At 39.2% G+C, this 17,622-nt stretch overlaps 1 protein-coding gene across 1 annotated transcript in view; it reads right to left on the bottom strand.

Moving 5' to 3' along the window:
* Nucleotides 1-253: 253 nt before the first annotated feature.
* Nucleotides 254-17,622, bottom strand: part of ZNRF2 (zinc and ring finger 2) — a 59,068-nt gene continuing 41,699 nt past the window's right edge. Inside the window, exons 3-5 of the mRNA XM_030233419.2 lie at nucleotides 8,009-8,114; nucleotides 7,215-7,292; nucleotides 254-6,094 (exon numbers count right to left, since the gene is read on the bottom strand). Coding sequence (XP_030089279.2) covers nucleotides 7,235-7,292; nucleotides 8,009-8,114 — 164 coding nt within the window. The 3' untranslated portion in view covers nucleotides 254-6,094; nucleotides 7,215-7,234. The remainder of the gene's footprint in view (nucleotides 6,095-7,214; nucleotides 7,293-8,008; nucleotides 8,115-17,622) is intronic.

Below are 17,622 nucleotides of genomic sequence, written 5' to 3' on the forward strand. Positions count from 1 at the left end.
GTAAAGAGTGAGAAGGACTCAGAGGGGCCAGAGGCTGGCCCCGGAGGGCTGCACTCCCACCTGCAGGACTGCAGAGGTGAGATGCTAAGCTGCTTTTCTGGCTGTGGTTCTAAACCATGCACTGCTTTTCCTTCCTCTGCTCCAGCTCAGACTGCAGCACAGACATACAGAAGTTCTGTCCCACAGCAATGCCTCTTGCACCAATACTCAAAACAAAAAAAATTAAAAAATCACCTGGAAGTGTGAGAAAAACTGTGCTTCAAAAGATTTATTACATATATTTGTACATATTTTACATGAATGGAATGTTAAACATACAACCTAAAAATCAATAAAAAAATATTTTCATTCGAGATTATGTACTGGCAAACCACTGAAAAGAGTACCTTAGAACAACTTAAGTCAACTTGCAATCATACTGCTCAATTAAAAAAACCAAAACAACAAAACAAACAAATATATTTTACATTTACATTAGACATTGCAAATTACATTCCGATTTCTGCTCCAGGTAATGAAGGAAGTTATCTTATCCATTACCATTGCATGTACAGGTGGCATTTCAGAAGCTAGCATGGACTTCCCTCTAACTCACTGTGGGCAAGGTTAGCTCTGTAGGAAGAGGCATATAAAAAAAGGGAGTACACACTCTGCTCCCTACTAGCAGGTACCTGCCAAAGGGTGGGAAGAGCCAGAATGAGACTTTTAATCAAGGGATAAAGGTTAACGCTGGATCACCACTCATTCAGTGCCACGCTGCAGCTCTTAAAATTTGTTCCAAGTAGTTTTTATGTAGTTCACTAAAGCATCCCCTCTACAGCTAAGCCACCTCCCTTCTTCCTTGAAAGTTATAGTGCTTTGGCAATATCAGCTAGGGGAGAATTCTTCGCTGTATGGTAACAAATATTCCAGCTTCATTGAAATATATACAAGAGCACAGAATCAAGCTCTGATGTCTCTTCCTCTTAGTATTTCACACCTTGAGAGCTTGTGACCAGTTGTGTTGAGAAGTGTTTACTATGAAATATAACATATCAGCGTTAAAGGGGACAGATTTGAGGGAAAACAAGAGGAACAGGATTCAGCAACAGATTATGTTCTTGCAACGTCGGGTTACTTACACTTGAAACTCTGCCAAAATCGAGCAAATCCTATTTATCGTTGCAAAATCTTTGCCAAAGCACACCCAAGGGCAAAAGTCTCTCAAACAAACACACATAGATTAAAAGCTGCCAGAAAGATCAGTGAGTGGGCTGGCTGCCTTCTACTTCTTGTACACTGGCAACTTATTAGATCCAAGACAGAACCAAGTCCAGCCTTTTTCAGGTGCAAGATACTCCTATGGTGGTTTACCTGAGCAAGTCTGCAACAACTAATAATGCCCCACAGTGAGGTCATTTTACAGCTTATCCCATCATCAGCTCTGATGTACTAATTGAGACATGACTTTACAGAACAAAAGCAGCTTGAAAAGACAGCCTATAATTGTGGAGTAAGATAACCAAATGTAATTTGAGAGTATGGACTGGGTTGGTTTTTTTAACCCCCAACAGGCTAAACCATCTCCAACTTGATTTTAGAAGCAGGTGGAGAAACAGAAACATCACAGATTTTTCATTCAGGAAACAAGTCCTGGACACAGTTCTGTTGTGAATTTCTCATGCAGGGAGTTTTAAATGACAAAAAGTTAAGTGGTAGGAGCTGCATGGAAAAAAACACATTTGGCTGGATTGTAGGAAACCCATAAGAAGCCCTCTCTTACAGTTACAACCTCTTACATCATTTTTGCTGATGCCAATGGGAAGCCTATTCATACAGGAATATGGCCTAACATATATCTCATCTTCAGCTAGGCAGAGAAGAAATGGACACTAAAATTACTTTTAAGCTGGGAAGGGTGGAAAGTGAATAATCAAATATAGCACTCATCAAAAAAAGAGATAACCCTCCACTAGCAAAGGTGAGCTGGAAGATCCCATAGTAGCACTTCTGCACTCCCAGGTGTGTGGTAGTCTCTCAGCAGGAAAATCCCAACTGCACAGTAGAATTAGTACCAAATTTGCACACAAATACTCTTTCAATACACAAAGCGGCTAAAAGCCACAAGAAACTCAGAGAGATCACCGCTTGCACCAAAAGCAACGTTTTGCCACCATTTACAAAGAGAGAATAGTAACATTCAAGTGCCAAGTCCCTTGCTTTTGGTGGAACACAGAAGAAATGGAGCAAGTTTCTAAAGCCCTCACATAGAAAAGGCAGCGCACTAAAAGCGTTCTTAAGCACATCTCACATATTAGCCATATCCCTCCAGAAACACCAAAGATCCACATCTCTGAATAAAAATTATCTTTCCCATATTTGCTGAGATTTCAGTTCCCTGGGAGTCTGTTGTACCAGCTCTCCAGCCTTTCAGCAAGGCTTAATTAAAAACCCAGTGCTCCTAAAATTAAGAAGTAGGATAAATGTATAAATCTTGAGATTCAGTCATAAACCCTCTTCACATCATAAGGGGGGAAGCAGGGAAAAAACCAAGGTCACAAGTATCCACCCACATTTTTGTACATAGCCTACATGTTTTCCATTCCAAAATACCCAGTACACTTACCCTTGATTATGACAGCTAACCTGACTACAAATAAGACCATCTGGTTTTGGCTTTATCCCTCCCAAAAATAAAATACCAATAATTTGTGGTGTGCTTCATATTTTTGCTTTTACATCCTACTTAACTCATTGCTGAATATACACACTGCAAGAAAACGAGCTACCTCCTTCCAAAGGGAAGCATTATTATAGATATACTGACTTGTAAGAGCCAGGACAAAGGGTGCCCTGTGCTGACAGCAGTCTTGACTCCCTTGTTATTGTACAGGGTATGGTTAAATACAAACCAACTCACAGACACCTCCACTATGAACTTCAAAACACGAGCTGCTACCGAAGAGACATGGGTATGTTACAAGTTCAGAAAAATCGCACATTTCAAGACAGTGTCAAATCTACTCTTCCCCTGCTGGCAAGCAGCATGTTTATGGCAGACCTGAGTATGGGAATTATTTCACACCCTTACATACTTAGGGAAGATATAGGCCAGATGACAGAAAATTCTCTGAAACAGCACAGAATTGGCAATCTCAAGATATTTACAGGCAAAGAAGCATATCGCACCGAAATTGAAGTTATTGCTTCTTGTGGACAAGTGTGGTGTTCCTTGTTTGAGACACAGGACTTGTTTGGTGTTTATTTTTCCCTTCTGAAGCACAATGAGTTGACATCCCTGTGAGGACATTTTCAAAATGAAGGTGTTGGCTGTGACTGGAGTTGTGCCCACAGCATGGTCATCACCAGCTGATGGTGACAGAAAGCTTGCCTAGGTGAGTTTCCACTGGTGTTTTGAAACCCAAGCATTGCTCTCATGCTTCCAGGGTCATTCCAGGCTTGGTCTATGTTACAGGTTTGGATACAAGAAAACCTCCCACTGTCTTTCAGAAGAGATTTATGGATACCAAGAACATCAAACTAAAGCTGACCTTGTATCAATTCCTTAAATAATCCAAGGAACTGCTGCTCTACTGTGCTGATGGAAGCAGCAATGGACTCTTGCCTGCAAAAGCATCACCAGTGCAATGGTGCTTTTCCAACACTGTTCCTAAACATGGGACAATAGTCCTAACTGCTAGGTCGTTAAATCAGCTACTTCCATCTGAATAGAGAAGATGAAGGGTTTTGAGGAAACAGTAAGTGAACTAGAAGTATGAACTACCAAAACTGAGCTCAAGTTGTACACAGATTTATGTTTCTTGTATTTACGTACTTAACCCTCAAGCCAAAGACTATCTATGACCTCAGAGCACATGACATCAAAACACTGACCTACCCCCTTTACATGACTACAGGTGAGTTTCTGCAGGCATGAAGCCAACAGTAAACATTAAATAAATGCAAATGGAAAAGTTTTACTTTCAGAAGATATCAGGAGTTTAAAACATTGGGAAAATAGGTCTGCGGGCAACACCACTATTTGAGTATCACAGGTGCTGTAATTCCTCATCCCCTCCCTCCCTCCCCCAAGATAATACAAGGCAACACAAATATTCTTGTCGAAAAAGGACTCTGTACAGGGAATGACTGTACATTTGATGTGACTACAGAATCGAATGTGTGACAAAATGATTCTGCTCCCACTGAAAAAGAGAACTCAACAGGGCCCCATAGCTTACAGGTTCAGCTGAAACCAGTGATGCAAGCCCAAAAGTATAGAAACTGCACTGGCAATTACAACAATTTTCTAGTTTGGACTCCTTTAGATTTGCAGCGTAACAAAGGCATTTTACAGAGCAACATTCAGGAGAAAATGTTATCCAGGGAAGAAGTGCTCTTCAAGAAAGATGGGAGAGTTTAGGAACATGAATTGCACTTCTTCTCCAGATAGCAGTAGTTGCTCCTGTTCTTTGCCCTTTTTGATATAAATCACAGCAGCAACAGAGAGAAATGTGTACTTAAACAAAACAAACAAAACAAAGAAAAAACCCAAAACCCAACCAGAATTATTTATATACAAGAAAAAAAGTCTGAGGTGTTGTGCAACTTATTTTAACTATTGAAACTCACTAAGAATACTGTTGCTAATAAATATTCATAAACTCTTCCCTGTGTTGTGAAATTCAGAAACTACTACAATTAATTCTTGATATAAAAAGTATGCTTCTAAACCTGATATCTGTTCCAGTTCATTGTCTTTTTTTTAAAAAAAAAATTACTAATTTTAACTGTGATACTTTGTGGGATCTAATACATATCCACAGTTTTACTCGGTGTACCCACCCAGAGACATCCTGTGTTTTGTGGAGCTCTGGTATACCAATATAGCACAGTAAAATAATAATAAATTAAACAAATGCAGATGAATTAAACAAAAAAAAAAAAAAAAGAATGAAAAAAAGAAAAAACCCAAACTAAACACAAACATACACTGTCAAATGCTGGTCTCCACATGAAGACACCAAGGGTTTAGATGCAATGTACTACAGATCCTGTGACCAAAAAACACATTCAAACAAGGAAACATGAACTTGCACATGTTCGAAAAATAAACACAAATCCCACCTCGATGTAATCTCACCCATGCCTATAAAAACCTCTCCCCGTGCCCACACTTGCAGTTATTCATTTACACCTCAGGAGGCAGCCTGGAGATGAGAGTAGTACAATAAAATAATTACCTGAAACATCTTTAAAAAAATACCCGTTAAACAAATTACCTTAACTGGCAGCACTTAAAATTGGTAATTCATTTCTTTTTTTCCTATTTTAAAAAAAGTTGCATAGCTGTAAGATTTTGCTTTGCTGCATTTCTTTCTGTCGTTTTGACTCATGAGCAATAAAAGAGACGTTTTAGTTACTTAAATAGCAATACAATGTGCAGATTTCAACAATCTCTATAGCTTGATCAATATAAATTAGTTACCTGTCTTGGTTTTACTCTTTGGACTGCATTGTGACAAAGGTTTAGTTACAAAACTTTGAAATACAGTATTCCTACACAGAGCGGGTTATGTTTCCTGTTCTTGAAAAAAGTGAAGAACGTAAAACAGGGTGTGAATTCAGTAAATTAAGGTCACACTGTTAGATTTTATTTAGTTTGCCATGTACTGTTCTTCAGCCAATGAGAAGGTGAAAACGTTCCCACTCCGATCTGGGGCCGTCCCCCGGCAAGGGTCTCAGATAGCACGTATCGAACGTCTCCGCTTCCACTGGAGGCAGTAGGAAACATGTCCAATAACTTGCTTCTTCACAGAACCAGAAGTTAGGCTGAAATTTGGAACTTTGGCCTTCGATACAAAACAGTGTCAGTAATGTCTCTGGGGAGTCGATTGTTACAGGATGTGCAGCATTTTCAAAATCCCTGTGTGTCCTTTGCATGAGTGTTTGGTATACTGAGCACTACTGTCAAGTAACGGTGTCTGCAATGCTTTCTCTGTGTCACTGTCCATCTTTGCCTTTTTCAGCCACAAAGAACTAAGTCTCAAGCCAGGCACGCTGGGTTCAGCAAGAGAACCTCACATCTCCTATGTTTTCTGATCAGTGGAAGCAGCTGTTGGAAAAGCAGAGGAGAAAATACCATTATTTCAGTACAGAAACCATTTAAACAGCATGAGCACAACAACTGAGTTTTCCTTCCCCTTTTTTCCTAAGTCCCTAGTTATCACCATCCCTGCCATGGAAAAAGCAAATAGAATTTAACATGAGGCTGGACAGCCATGAGCATGTACAGAGACACGGGTGTTCACGAACAGCATGCAGCCTACTGCCACAACCAGAGATTGGGGGCAGTATAGGAAATGTGTTTGGTTATTAATTTTGGCAACACTGCCCTGAGATTAAAACAATTAGCTCAGTAGCAGGATGTCTTCCTTGACATTTTCTTTGCTAGCCCTACAGCACAGACACATGAAGCAACATGAAACAAATGCACAAATAAATGCTAATCATGAATACTTCAGATTTTTTTTAAAATTTCCTTCAGAACAACAAAACCAAACTCTCAGCTACCAGATAGGATTTCAGATATCTCTGTTTCTCTAAGAATTCTGATTGTCGGTGTGCTTCTCAATGCTTAGGGGCAATTATTTAATGTAAGATAAAGTTTCTGAGTCAGTCAACTAAAGAATAAAACTACCCTTTAAACTTTTAACAGAGATTGCAGATCTGCAACCATTAACACAAAACATAAGCTGGAAAAATGCAAACTTCTGTGAGATGGGATAGAAACATGTCAAAATTTTTTACTTATTTATATGCTTTAAACATTTTGGAATGCATTGACATTAAGGTAGTTTTGAAAATACCTAGTTTCAGCCTTTTCATATGATTCCAAAAGACTTCTGTCAGAAATACATGCCAGGACTCACAGAAAAATCCAAAATGACATAATTGTGTTATTTTAATTTTGTTTCATTTCTATTGAAAAATACTCTTAGAAAGTTAATGTTAAAGGTTTCTTGACACTGACTTGCCACTTTCCAGTACTAAAACTGGAAAGACCATGCCAAGCAAGGATGTAGAAACCTTCTGCCTATATTGCAATATACATCAATTCTTACTGATTAATATTGTAGTTCTGAGACACAGTCGTAAATTCACAATTAAAAAGAAATAGTACAGTTATTTCAGGTAATCAAGATATTTATTGTTGGAACATAAATAAACATTACCTAAAAATATGAATCTTGTCTTAATCTGATGGATGCTCAGGGCAAGATCTATTTACTTCAAACCATTCATCTATGCAGCTGTTGGATACATGACAAAAAATGAGAACAATTGACATGAATATGAGTAATATTTACAGTAGGATATGAATATAAATTGGTTTCTCCATTTCAATGACTAGTAGAATTTTATATTATACAAAGAAGTATTTGCATATACACCTATCACTGGAAAAATTAATCACCCCAAACCACAGTAATATTTGGGTATAAAACATTGCTGAAAACCTAAATTTCTTAAGTGTTAAAATTTTCTAAGGAAGCACTTTACAAATTACAGATTTCATACACAGATTAATTAGCTACTAACATTATCATCTTGCCTATATCATTCACTGACATTTTACTTTCTGTAAAGTACAGACACATTAAAAAACAGTATGAAACAGGTTAAAAAACCAATCCCACCCTCTCCCTGCCCAACTCTATTATCATTTGACAGAACTTAAGCCCACATGACCTAAGCTCCTCAGCCATGGTACACATTCCTTCCCCATCCAGGTGATTTCCCAAGAATGAGAAGCTTGTAGCAGGGAAAATTAACTTCAAATACATTTGGTAGAGATGGAGAAAGTTGTCATTAAAAAACATCTTTAAGATTGCTACTGCTGTTTTTTTGTTATTTTTAAATGCAAAAAAGCAACTAAGTTTAAGCACTTCTTTAAGCACCCCTTAAGAAGAGTTACCCCATAAATGCCACCTTGTGAAATTTTACATCCATCCTAAGGAATACTTGCCCTTTATGATATATGCAGAGGCAAGGCAGCCGTGCTATAGTATCTCCTTGCTGCAACTCTTCCAAGCATATTGCACACTCCCCAGCATCTTTACTCAGCACATCCTCTGAGGAAAGAGCACAAAGTGAAATGGTTAAGAATCAGACAACTAAAAGCAAAATGTTCTTTATTCAGAACATCAAGGACAGCTATAGAAGAAGGTATTTTCTGTCCTGCAGAAAGGCAAGGATCAGTGACACACCAAATGACTGAAGATTCATGATGAGAACCCATGTTCAGTTTTCGGCCTGGAAGTTAAGTTCAAGCCTGAAAGTAACATTCCTCTGACAAGGCACTGTAGGTAAATAACTAGGTAAAGTTCTTCCTAGCTTCTAAACACTTAGCCTATCATTTGATTTTTCTACTCTCCTACTCATCTCTCTTGTATACATCTGGCTTTCTTCCACCAGCCTTGCTGGTAACTCATATTTCACACCTTCAACTTCTTCTCACCACACTAGTATGTTCTATACCCCTCCACCTTTTTCTCAGTGTAAAGTACGAAACTGCCAACTGTAGGAATGTGAGATTTCCATTAAGGAAAGGTCATTGCTGTATAGCTCCAATGAGTCCTGGAGACTGAATTTTTTGCAGCATTACCAAGTCCGAGAACAAAGGAGGAAAAAGTAAATTACTAGGAATGCAAAAGAGTTGGCTTTCACTAAAATGTCTCTGGGGAAACATATTATTTTTAATAAAAACCTTATCTCTTGGACACTTCTCTTAGCCAGAATGTGAGATGCAGAATTCAGTCTTAGCACAAACAGAAGATCACATAAGGGCCTCTTTGCCAGATACAGATTAGAAGTCCCTGTTGGACACAGCCTCACAGGGCACTCCCAACAAGAGGCCACATAGCAACCAAATTGGCAGATCAGAAAGGAGCACACTTGGCAAAGTAAGTCCACATGTTCAAGTTTCCATGGTTTCATGGGAAAAGCTTCCTCTTCATTGCCAAAAGGCACCTTGAGTGATTGCTTATGGAGAGTACTTTTTGCAGCTATGACTGAGAAACCAACAGCTCTATGCTGTTCTCTCCTGTGGCTCCATTGCCACTGGCATTCCAAATACAGAGAATGTAGACTACTAGAAAGCTACCATGGCAGCAAGAAAGTAAAAGGAAATTAGGTCTACATTGTTTCCATTAAATGACAGTCAGCTGTCTTGCAGGTGCTTGGGGTTCTAAAGCAGTGCTTATTTCAGTCTCCACTACATTCACTGGTTATGCTAAAAATCCTGTATAATGTCACATGTGCAGCACCTTCACAAAGATGTGAAAAATATCTAGCATGAACTATTATAAAGAAAAATATTCAAAACAAGAATATAAACAATATACATCCACGACAATGAAGAAAATTTTAAAATGTATTTTATGCACAGTAAACTCCTGCTGTTTGATCAGAAACTGTAAGCTTCTCAAAACATTGGAGATACTAGGGAGACAAGGTAATTTAAAACAATAGAAAATATTTTAAGAACTCTTACCTGTCAACTTGCCCAGAAGAGGGTGCTAAGGATAAATACTTCCTTGAGGTCGGATTTTGGTATTTGGTTGTTTGGGGTTTTTTTAATACAAAGGTATTCTAATATCTGACCAGGAGGCAAATACTCTCCAGACATTGTCTGGCTACAGAGATATCAATCTTTGTCTGATGCTGTCAGACTTCATCCTCCTAGACCACCTCTTTGCAAAACTTTACAAGAACTCCTGTGAGCAGTTCTCTTCTCACAGTTAGGTTGTAGGAAGCAGCACCATTAATAATTCAAGCATGTATCATACATACAGAGCATACTTAATAAAAGTAACTTTTTCCACAGAGTCCCTTTATCAGATCAGCAGCTGTTACCCAAACCAGAATGGGACTAAGATACCTCTAGTGAATTAAATCCCAGTCTCACTCCCTCAAGCACTCTCAAGAGGGAAGCACTTAGTCAAGCTTTGATAAGAGAAATTGAAAAGCTGTCCGATAAAAACATTTTATAAAAGAAAGCATTCCTGTAAACAGCTTTCCCATCGTTCTCTATTGTACATGTCTGGCTTATCCTGTACTCCCCAGACTGCACAATGCTTGGGTCTGAACTCCCACTGAGCGATTTAACAAGGTTCTGCACCTTTTGGCTAACATTAGGGCATGATGCCAATTCAAACATTTGTACCTCCCACCAGCCCTGGCGTAAGTGTCTGACACTCCTTTTATTTTCCCTCCAGTATTCCTGTACTCTCCCTTTTGCCAGTACTGGCCCTACTGCACAAGTCCCTGGCAAACAGCTTGCTGCCCTCCCTGGCTTCACCCCAGGCTTTCCAACTGGGACGAGGCACTAGGCACACACTGGGCTTTGCCCAGTCATGCCAGGGGGAGCTGGTGCGAATGACGGCTGGCACAGACAGGACCTCGGAAACACGGTGCAGCTCTGCCATCCCTGCAGGAGAGGTTGTATTAACAGGTCTCAATGCTCCTCTTCCTCTGGAATAATGAGGAATCAGCATTCCCTACTTGTGTAAACCTCATGAATCCTACCTAAGGCTCTAAGGCTCTTGTGCATGAATACTGAAGGTATGAGTGCAAAAAAGCAACTGCTCTAAATGCCTGTGTGTAACTTGCATATTAACATACTCCAAACCCATATAATTAAGCTTATAATTACTTACACACATAGAGTGATGACAGCAAAGCCAATCCTTCACAGACTTATGACACCTTAGTTCTGACTACCTTTTGACCATTTTAGGTGATTCGGATCATCAATCTCAGACAAAGAAAAAGGAGTGAATAATCCTCCAGTTAGACCTGGATCTGGTCAGAATTTGTTCTGCACTCTCCTACACCAACAGTGGCTTGCGTCAGATGGAAGTCAGTTTAAAGGCCATTTAACAATGACTTTTAAACATATCTGTTACAGAAAAATCTGTATATTTTGTACAGAACCACTGCAGTCTGAAGAGGTTTTTTGTTTTCCTGCAGCACAGTGATTCAGCAGATACATTTTATTTTAAAATTTTTCCTTAAAAACCCAAACCAACAACAAAACACACAAACCAAAAGAGGAGTAAAGCAGCTTAAAACTTCATCAATGTTATGATCAAAACATTTATATCAGTGTATTACCTAAATGAAAGTGGGAAGAGGAAATAAGCCACATTTTTCCATTTCGCCCACATGTGGGTACATACACAAACACCACACCCCCACATCCAAATGCACTGCCCCCTAATAGGAGGTAAACACTCCTCCACCTTCCCAGCTACTTGAGCAAGTACTCACTAGCCAAAGATTGGTGTCAAAGACGAAATCTTGCAAAAGAGCATAGTATTTTCCTCCTGAGTCTGCTCAAATACTTCTTCCTCTTCTCCTCTATCCCTGGTTACTACTGTTTTAACTTTGGGTTGTCAGTAATTTTTCCTCCTAAGCTTCTGCTTTTATCTTTACTGGAAAATAAATTCTGTGGCATTTCTGCACTTATAACAAAATATGTAGTAGAGGATTAAAAAACAGGCACTCAGGCAATTTTGCACATACTTTACCAATTAATAACTTGTCTTAGAACTTTTGAAAATACATCTAATAATTACAGAAGCCACTAACTCAGCCATGATTAGGATTATAGGCAATATCTGTGATTAAAGTGTCTTTAAACTGAGGACTGCAAAAGCGTATGCACTGCATACCTTCTGGATCAGGTAATTAAAATCTGTTCTGATGCTTTTTGTTTTGCCTTTTAAAATACATTCAGATATAGTCCTAGGCTTAAGAAACTTGAAGTAACAAATCATGGAGATGTCAATATATTTTGGGAGCTATCACTTTATAGCTGCAGTGTTTTACTTCACTCTGAGCATTCACTGGAAACAGAACACTAAGTTAGAAACACCTTGACCCAATTCAATATGACAACTTTTCAAAATGTGTGTATTTTTTCTAAAATTTAAAACCTTAAATGTCCATGGAAGCTGCCATCCCAACTAACTTACCTAGTGAAAGACACCACAAAGGTCAACCCTTTCAGGAGCACAACAGAAACTTAATTGAAATATACCTTTTGAACAGCATTGGCTCTAAAATTGGTAAAACAACAACCATTAAAAAACATAGATGAAACTTTATTAAATAGTACGTATTGCCATTTATTCATTACACATTCATTTAATTTTGAAGCTGATGACAAGAACTGTCTTAATAAAGTACTAGATACTGTCTCTGCTTATTTTTAAATGGAGTATGCAGAGCTCTAGACATCTAGAAACCAGTATATTTGTTCACATGTAGAGCGTGAATTCATCCACATTGCAGAATTTACATTTTTACTGCTATCACCTTTGCTGATATCACAAGGAGTCAACAAGGACCTAAATGTTTCTACAGGTACCTTACTGTTCAGCAGACAGGAAGCATGTGTGTATGTGATTACACACTTAGTAATGTTACTGACTTCGTTTACTAAATCTTTATGGCTTCTGTCACATTTCTTTTTCTCTCTCTCCATTTCTTTCTGGCTGTTTCTTACTATGCTTTCCTCCTCTTCACACTCGTTTTCCCTAAATGTGTTTTCTCTAGACCTGGATTTTCTACCACTCCTCCTGCCCTCCATCATCTCATGTCATTTTCTGCTGCAAAGCAGGCACTGGAGGAAGGAGGAAGAGAGAAATATTTTAAACTATCTGATACAAATCATATGGACAGCCTTCTTACATGGGGTTAATGTCCTCGGGAGAAGAAGACACTAGAATGGAAGGAAAGGTATTATGCACAGAAGTGCTTTTCTCATGTAGCTCAGTGACTGAGCTTTGCAAACTGGTATTGACTGCAAGCAAAACCTGTCTTTCCCAGTCCATCCTAAGCACTAGGAGAGCCAGCAGTTTTTTCTTTGACATTACAGCTGGTTTTTAGTATTCTGGCTGCCACAAGAGGAATAGTCTTCATTCTCTAGGGATCATTCTTGGATGACCAAGTCAGCCATCCACTGCTGCTCAAAAGTTGAGCCAGAAAGACACTCTGAAGGAAAGATAAATCTTAAGTGCTCAGAGCTCCCAACAGAAAGGAGGAACATCATTCAGTTGTCACTGCAGATGCTTATTTTGCCACTCAGCTTTCACAGCTACAGGGTCAGTCAGCAGATTGAGCAAAGCAGAGCTGAAGCCATTAGCTTAGTTCACCTATGAAGACTGTACTTTCACAGCCAGAAGTGGAAATTCACTACCCTCAGCAGGGTAGAAAGATTTCTCTTTGCTCTAATATAAGCCACCTCCTCTGGATCAAATTTAAAGGGAAGATATTAACATCCAATATTTTAACTTGTACCACAGCTAAGCAGTTTTCAGGATTCACAACACCACAAAGTTGAGCATGTGAATAACTTAAATCCAAATTCCCCTGAACTACTTAAATCCAAATTCCCTTCTATGCTGCTGAAAAAACCCAATACCCTTATGCTAATCAAAGAAGCACAGGTGGTAACTTTTTGTGCATATCAACACCCCAAACACCACTGCACAACTCATGTGGTTATACCTAGAACTTAAGCAAGCCACAAAAACCTCCCCAGCCACAATATACAAAAACTAAACCTCTCCAAAGCAAGCTAACAAGCTGCAACAAATGTGACACTTTATCAAATACTGACAAAGTGCTTGATAAATTGCTGGGTTGGGGGGTGTGGTGATGTTTTCCGGCATCTTACTCTTCAGCCCTTGCAACAGGCAGCCCTTTACAATCTCCTACTCAAAATCCAAGTGTTATCCTTGTTTTCCCCATCCCTCTCACATTGCTCAGTGTTGGGCCAGGACTGAGATAGCTATGTACAGATATCCATCATGAAAAGACCTCCTGCACACACACTGCCTACAGTCTTTGGTGTTGCCTCTTCTTAAAACACAAAAGTAAAGGGGAGGGAGCTTGCAAAACACAAAAGGAAAGTCACACAAGAAAAATATTTGCCGAATTAGGCCTAAGTGGCAATACTTGTGTAGCAACACCAGGCTGAGATGGAAGGAGATGGCTGCAGAAGTTTCATTGTTTCTTAGCTAACCCACATTTGAAGAATTGGATTTAAATTTTTGTGGGACATTCTAAGCTTAGTAAATTCTGAGAAATAGCTAGACGCTTCCTGTTCAGAGAGATGACAATCGAGTCTATAGTAGAGAAAAAACACTTCTGGTGAGATAAAGATAAAACTGAAACAGTAGTGATAGAAATACATTTAAGTGAGCAGGAGTAAAAAAGTCTGTGTTGTGTAGTCATTGTTTAACTAAACAGAATTGTATCCAGGTAGCTAATTAATACAGAAGGCAGAAGGATTTGCACACTGAAGAAAACGGAGTTCTTTTGTAGAGAGATTTAGCTTCAGTGACCACAAGGGAAACATAGCTGGAGCTGTATGATAGAGGGTGCCAGTACAAGTTATGGTTCTGAATAAAACTCAAAATTTAAATCTCAAGTATAAATAACACAGGTTTGATACAATGTTCAATTAAAATATGTTACTTGCAGACAAAGTCAAGTTTGCATCTCAGGGCTCCCAGTGAAAAGCTACACTTTACAAAAAAAGTCCAAATAGTCAGAGAAATAAAGCTCCTCACTTCCAAGCATCCATGTCCATAGCCATTCCTGTGCTATTGTTATCAGTGTACCAGCTTTCACAGTCCGTATTTACACTGCTGACAGAGTGTTGGGGTGAAATAGGTATTCATACTAGATAAATTCTGCTAGCCCAACAGGCCATGAAATGTCTTGTCCTCCCATCTTGAGATTTATTGCTAGTGACTATGCCTTTCCACAGTAATTCAAGATTTGCTCTCAATACAATTATCTGATTGACTGTAAAATTTCTGCTTTTTCCCAATGTCTGTTTAATCAGTCTGCTTGCAATTTAAGATGCCTTTGGACATTAAATAATCTCAAGATAGCTTAATAACTTTCTCCTGCAGCACTGACAACTAGAGATAAGTTCCATTCACCACATTTGTAAGCACTATGTCTTTAAATTGCCAATTTTTCCTCTAGGTATGGGCCGAAGAGCTGCACCTGTTCATAAATGAACCACAAATAAACAGTCTTGTCCTCCAGAACATGATGTAAAAAGAATTTTTTGCCAGCCTTACCCATCTTGTACTAAGTCCCCACTTCAAGTGAACTGACATATTTTTTGAATGACTCAAGGGGTACCTTGGGTTCTTGAAGTGTCTTGCTTGGCATGTTGTATTTTGTCCTGAGGCTTACTCCATGCTCCTGTCAGAAGCACTGCTTCTGGGAGACAATACTTTAAATCTTGTCTTCTCAGAAGGTGATTGGGTGAAAAAGTCTTGAATGCAGCCATAGCAAACTTGTGCCCCACGTGAGATCCCACCATGAACTGTGTACCCTGGCACATGCTGCCTGAAACAAAGCTGTTCACTGCAGCACATGGAATAAGGAAGCTGCCTTCAGGCTGCTTTCTTGGGTTTTCATTGGTATTACGTGACCTCTCAGGTTATTGAGTGTTAGTCTTGAATGTCAGGAGTTAAAAGCAGCATGTAAAGGGGCAAACCCACAAGAAACAAAACAGCAGCAAAACAAGATACCTTAGGAAACAGCCTAAAGAAAGGATCACTTGGGGAAAACATCCTCCCCTCCTTGGCTCCATCAGGGAAGAATGATTTACACTTCTCAAGGCTGACTTTACCATCAAAAAGGATCTTGCACCACAAGTATGCTACAAAAGGAGGAGTGGTTGATTAAATGGCCAGAGGCAACCAGATTGTATTGCTGACAGTCTGCTTCATTTAGAGAGGATCCTTTCTTACAGGGAGCTGGAGATAGAGCTGGGATGAAAGTAACTTACAGAAGCAGGCAAGAAAGAAGTGTGGGATGCAGATCTTTTATAATTTTTGTTTGTTCAGGAGTAAAACAAAGCAAAATATTTAAGTACTGCTTATGCATATCCACCAATCTATACCAGTACTAAGAAACTGCTATGACAGATGAAAAATCGACTTAGATCTATTGAAAACTTGGGACTGGCAGGCCAGAAATCCAGGTGGGTGAAAGTTGGGTGAACCATGAACCATGTTTCTGCTTAAGCAACATGCAGGATCACCATGCAGAGTACACTCAAGAAAAAATGAGAGACATGAATTCCAGCTTGCCTTGCATAGCAGATAACTTCTTTACCAAAAGTAAAAAGCCACCAAAACCAAAAACCAAACAAACATAAACCCAAACACACACACACACACACACACACACCCAAAAAAAAAAAAACCCACCCCAAAAAACCTCCCAACCATTCAACCAACTAACCAAAAACAACAACAACAACAACAAAAAAAACCAAAAAAAAAAAACAAAAAAAAAAAACCCCACCAAGGCATATAACCCCAAGAATATTTTATCTATAAAAGCTTCTTCTGGTAGTAAATCACTTGGGTATCTGAGTTGATGATTTCATGAAGAAAAGCTACCATTGTGGTCAGGGGAAGGGTGAAGAACTCCTTAGAAATACAGTGCAAAAACAGGTCTTTTCGCATAACTTTATAGTCAGAAGGAAGAGTTTACTCAGATGCTGTAAGTGTTAAAATGAGCAACTTTTGCAAATCAAGACCAGATGCTATCACCAACAATGTTCGTAAAAACTTATCAGGTAAGGCAGAGCACGGATGTGGCAGAGAAAACAACAGAAGATGACTGTCAGATCAAGCTGAAGGAAAGATCTAAGTTGGATAAGATCTCACAAGTGCAGGATGTTGATGTGGCCATTCAAAAAGATCCCCACTGAGTTTATGAAATCCCTTTTGCTTTGTCAGCTTCTTTAAGTGACTAAATTTATTTTATCCCCAACACAACAGAAGAGCTCTCAAAAGACTGCAGAGAAGAGTTTCCCAAATAACGAGTCTTCAACCATTCACCATCACTGATACTACAGCAAGAAGCCAGAGAAATTGCACTGCAAAGATTCTCAAATAACATGTTTCATTCTTCACAGTCTGCAATGAACTAGGAGTGTGATGGGGACAGGCTGGCCTCATGAAATGTCTGAGAACTCTCACATGACAGAAGGCAGGTGAAACAAGCACATTAGAAAGCTTCGGAGAAGGAAAGGGTAGGGCAGTAAGTGTCCCTGAACAACTGAGGCAGAGAGAGGGGATGAAGAGAAGCAGCTCAGATGAAGTTATCTATCCTGTTAGTCTGGGCAATATGGGTTACTTTAATGGTGACTTGTTTTGAAGTTGGATAAAGGATCTGATTCCATGTTTTTTTCACTTTGTCCTTTTTCAGGTTCCTATTCCAGGCTTCCTAGAGATGCCCTAAGCACAATGAGTTTTGCCAAATCTTTTTTCCAGTCTTTTAACATTGGCCAAGTAACTGACTCATTGCAAGCAGAGGAGTTTGGTTTGATCTGATGCAAAATGAGTGCACAGGGAGATGGCATGAAAGATGAAACTATGAGCCTAAGGTAAAACAGGAGGGGGGAGAAAAAGCAGGTGTGTGTGACTAAGACACTATGCTTAGGAAAGATAGGATGCATTACCAAGCAACAGACAATGAAAACACTGGTGCCAAAACCCAGTGTGCATGAAGTCTGGCTTATTAATCCCAGTG

The sequence above is a fragment of the Serinus canaria genome, chromosome 2, assembly GCF_022539315.1.
Source record: "Serinus canaria isolate serCan28SL12 chromosome 2, serCan2020, whole genome shotgun sequence".
NCBI classification, from domain to species: Eukaryota; Metazoa; Chordata; class Aves; order Passeriformes; family Fringillidae; genus Serinus; species Serinus canaria.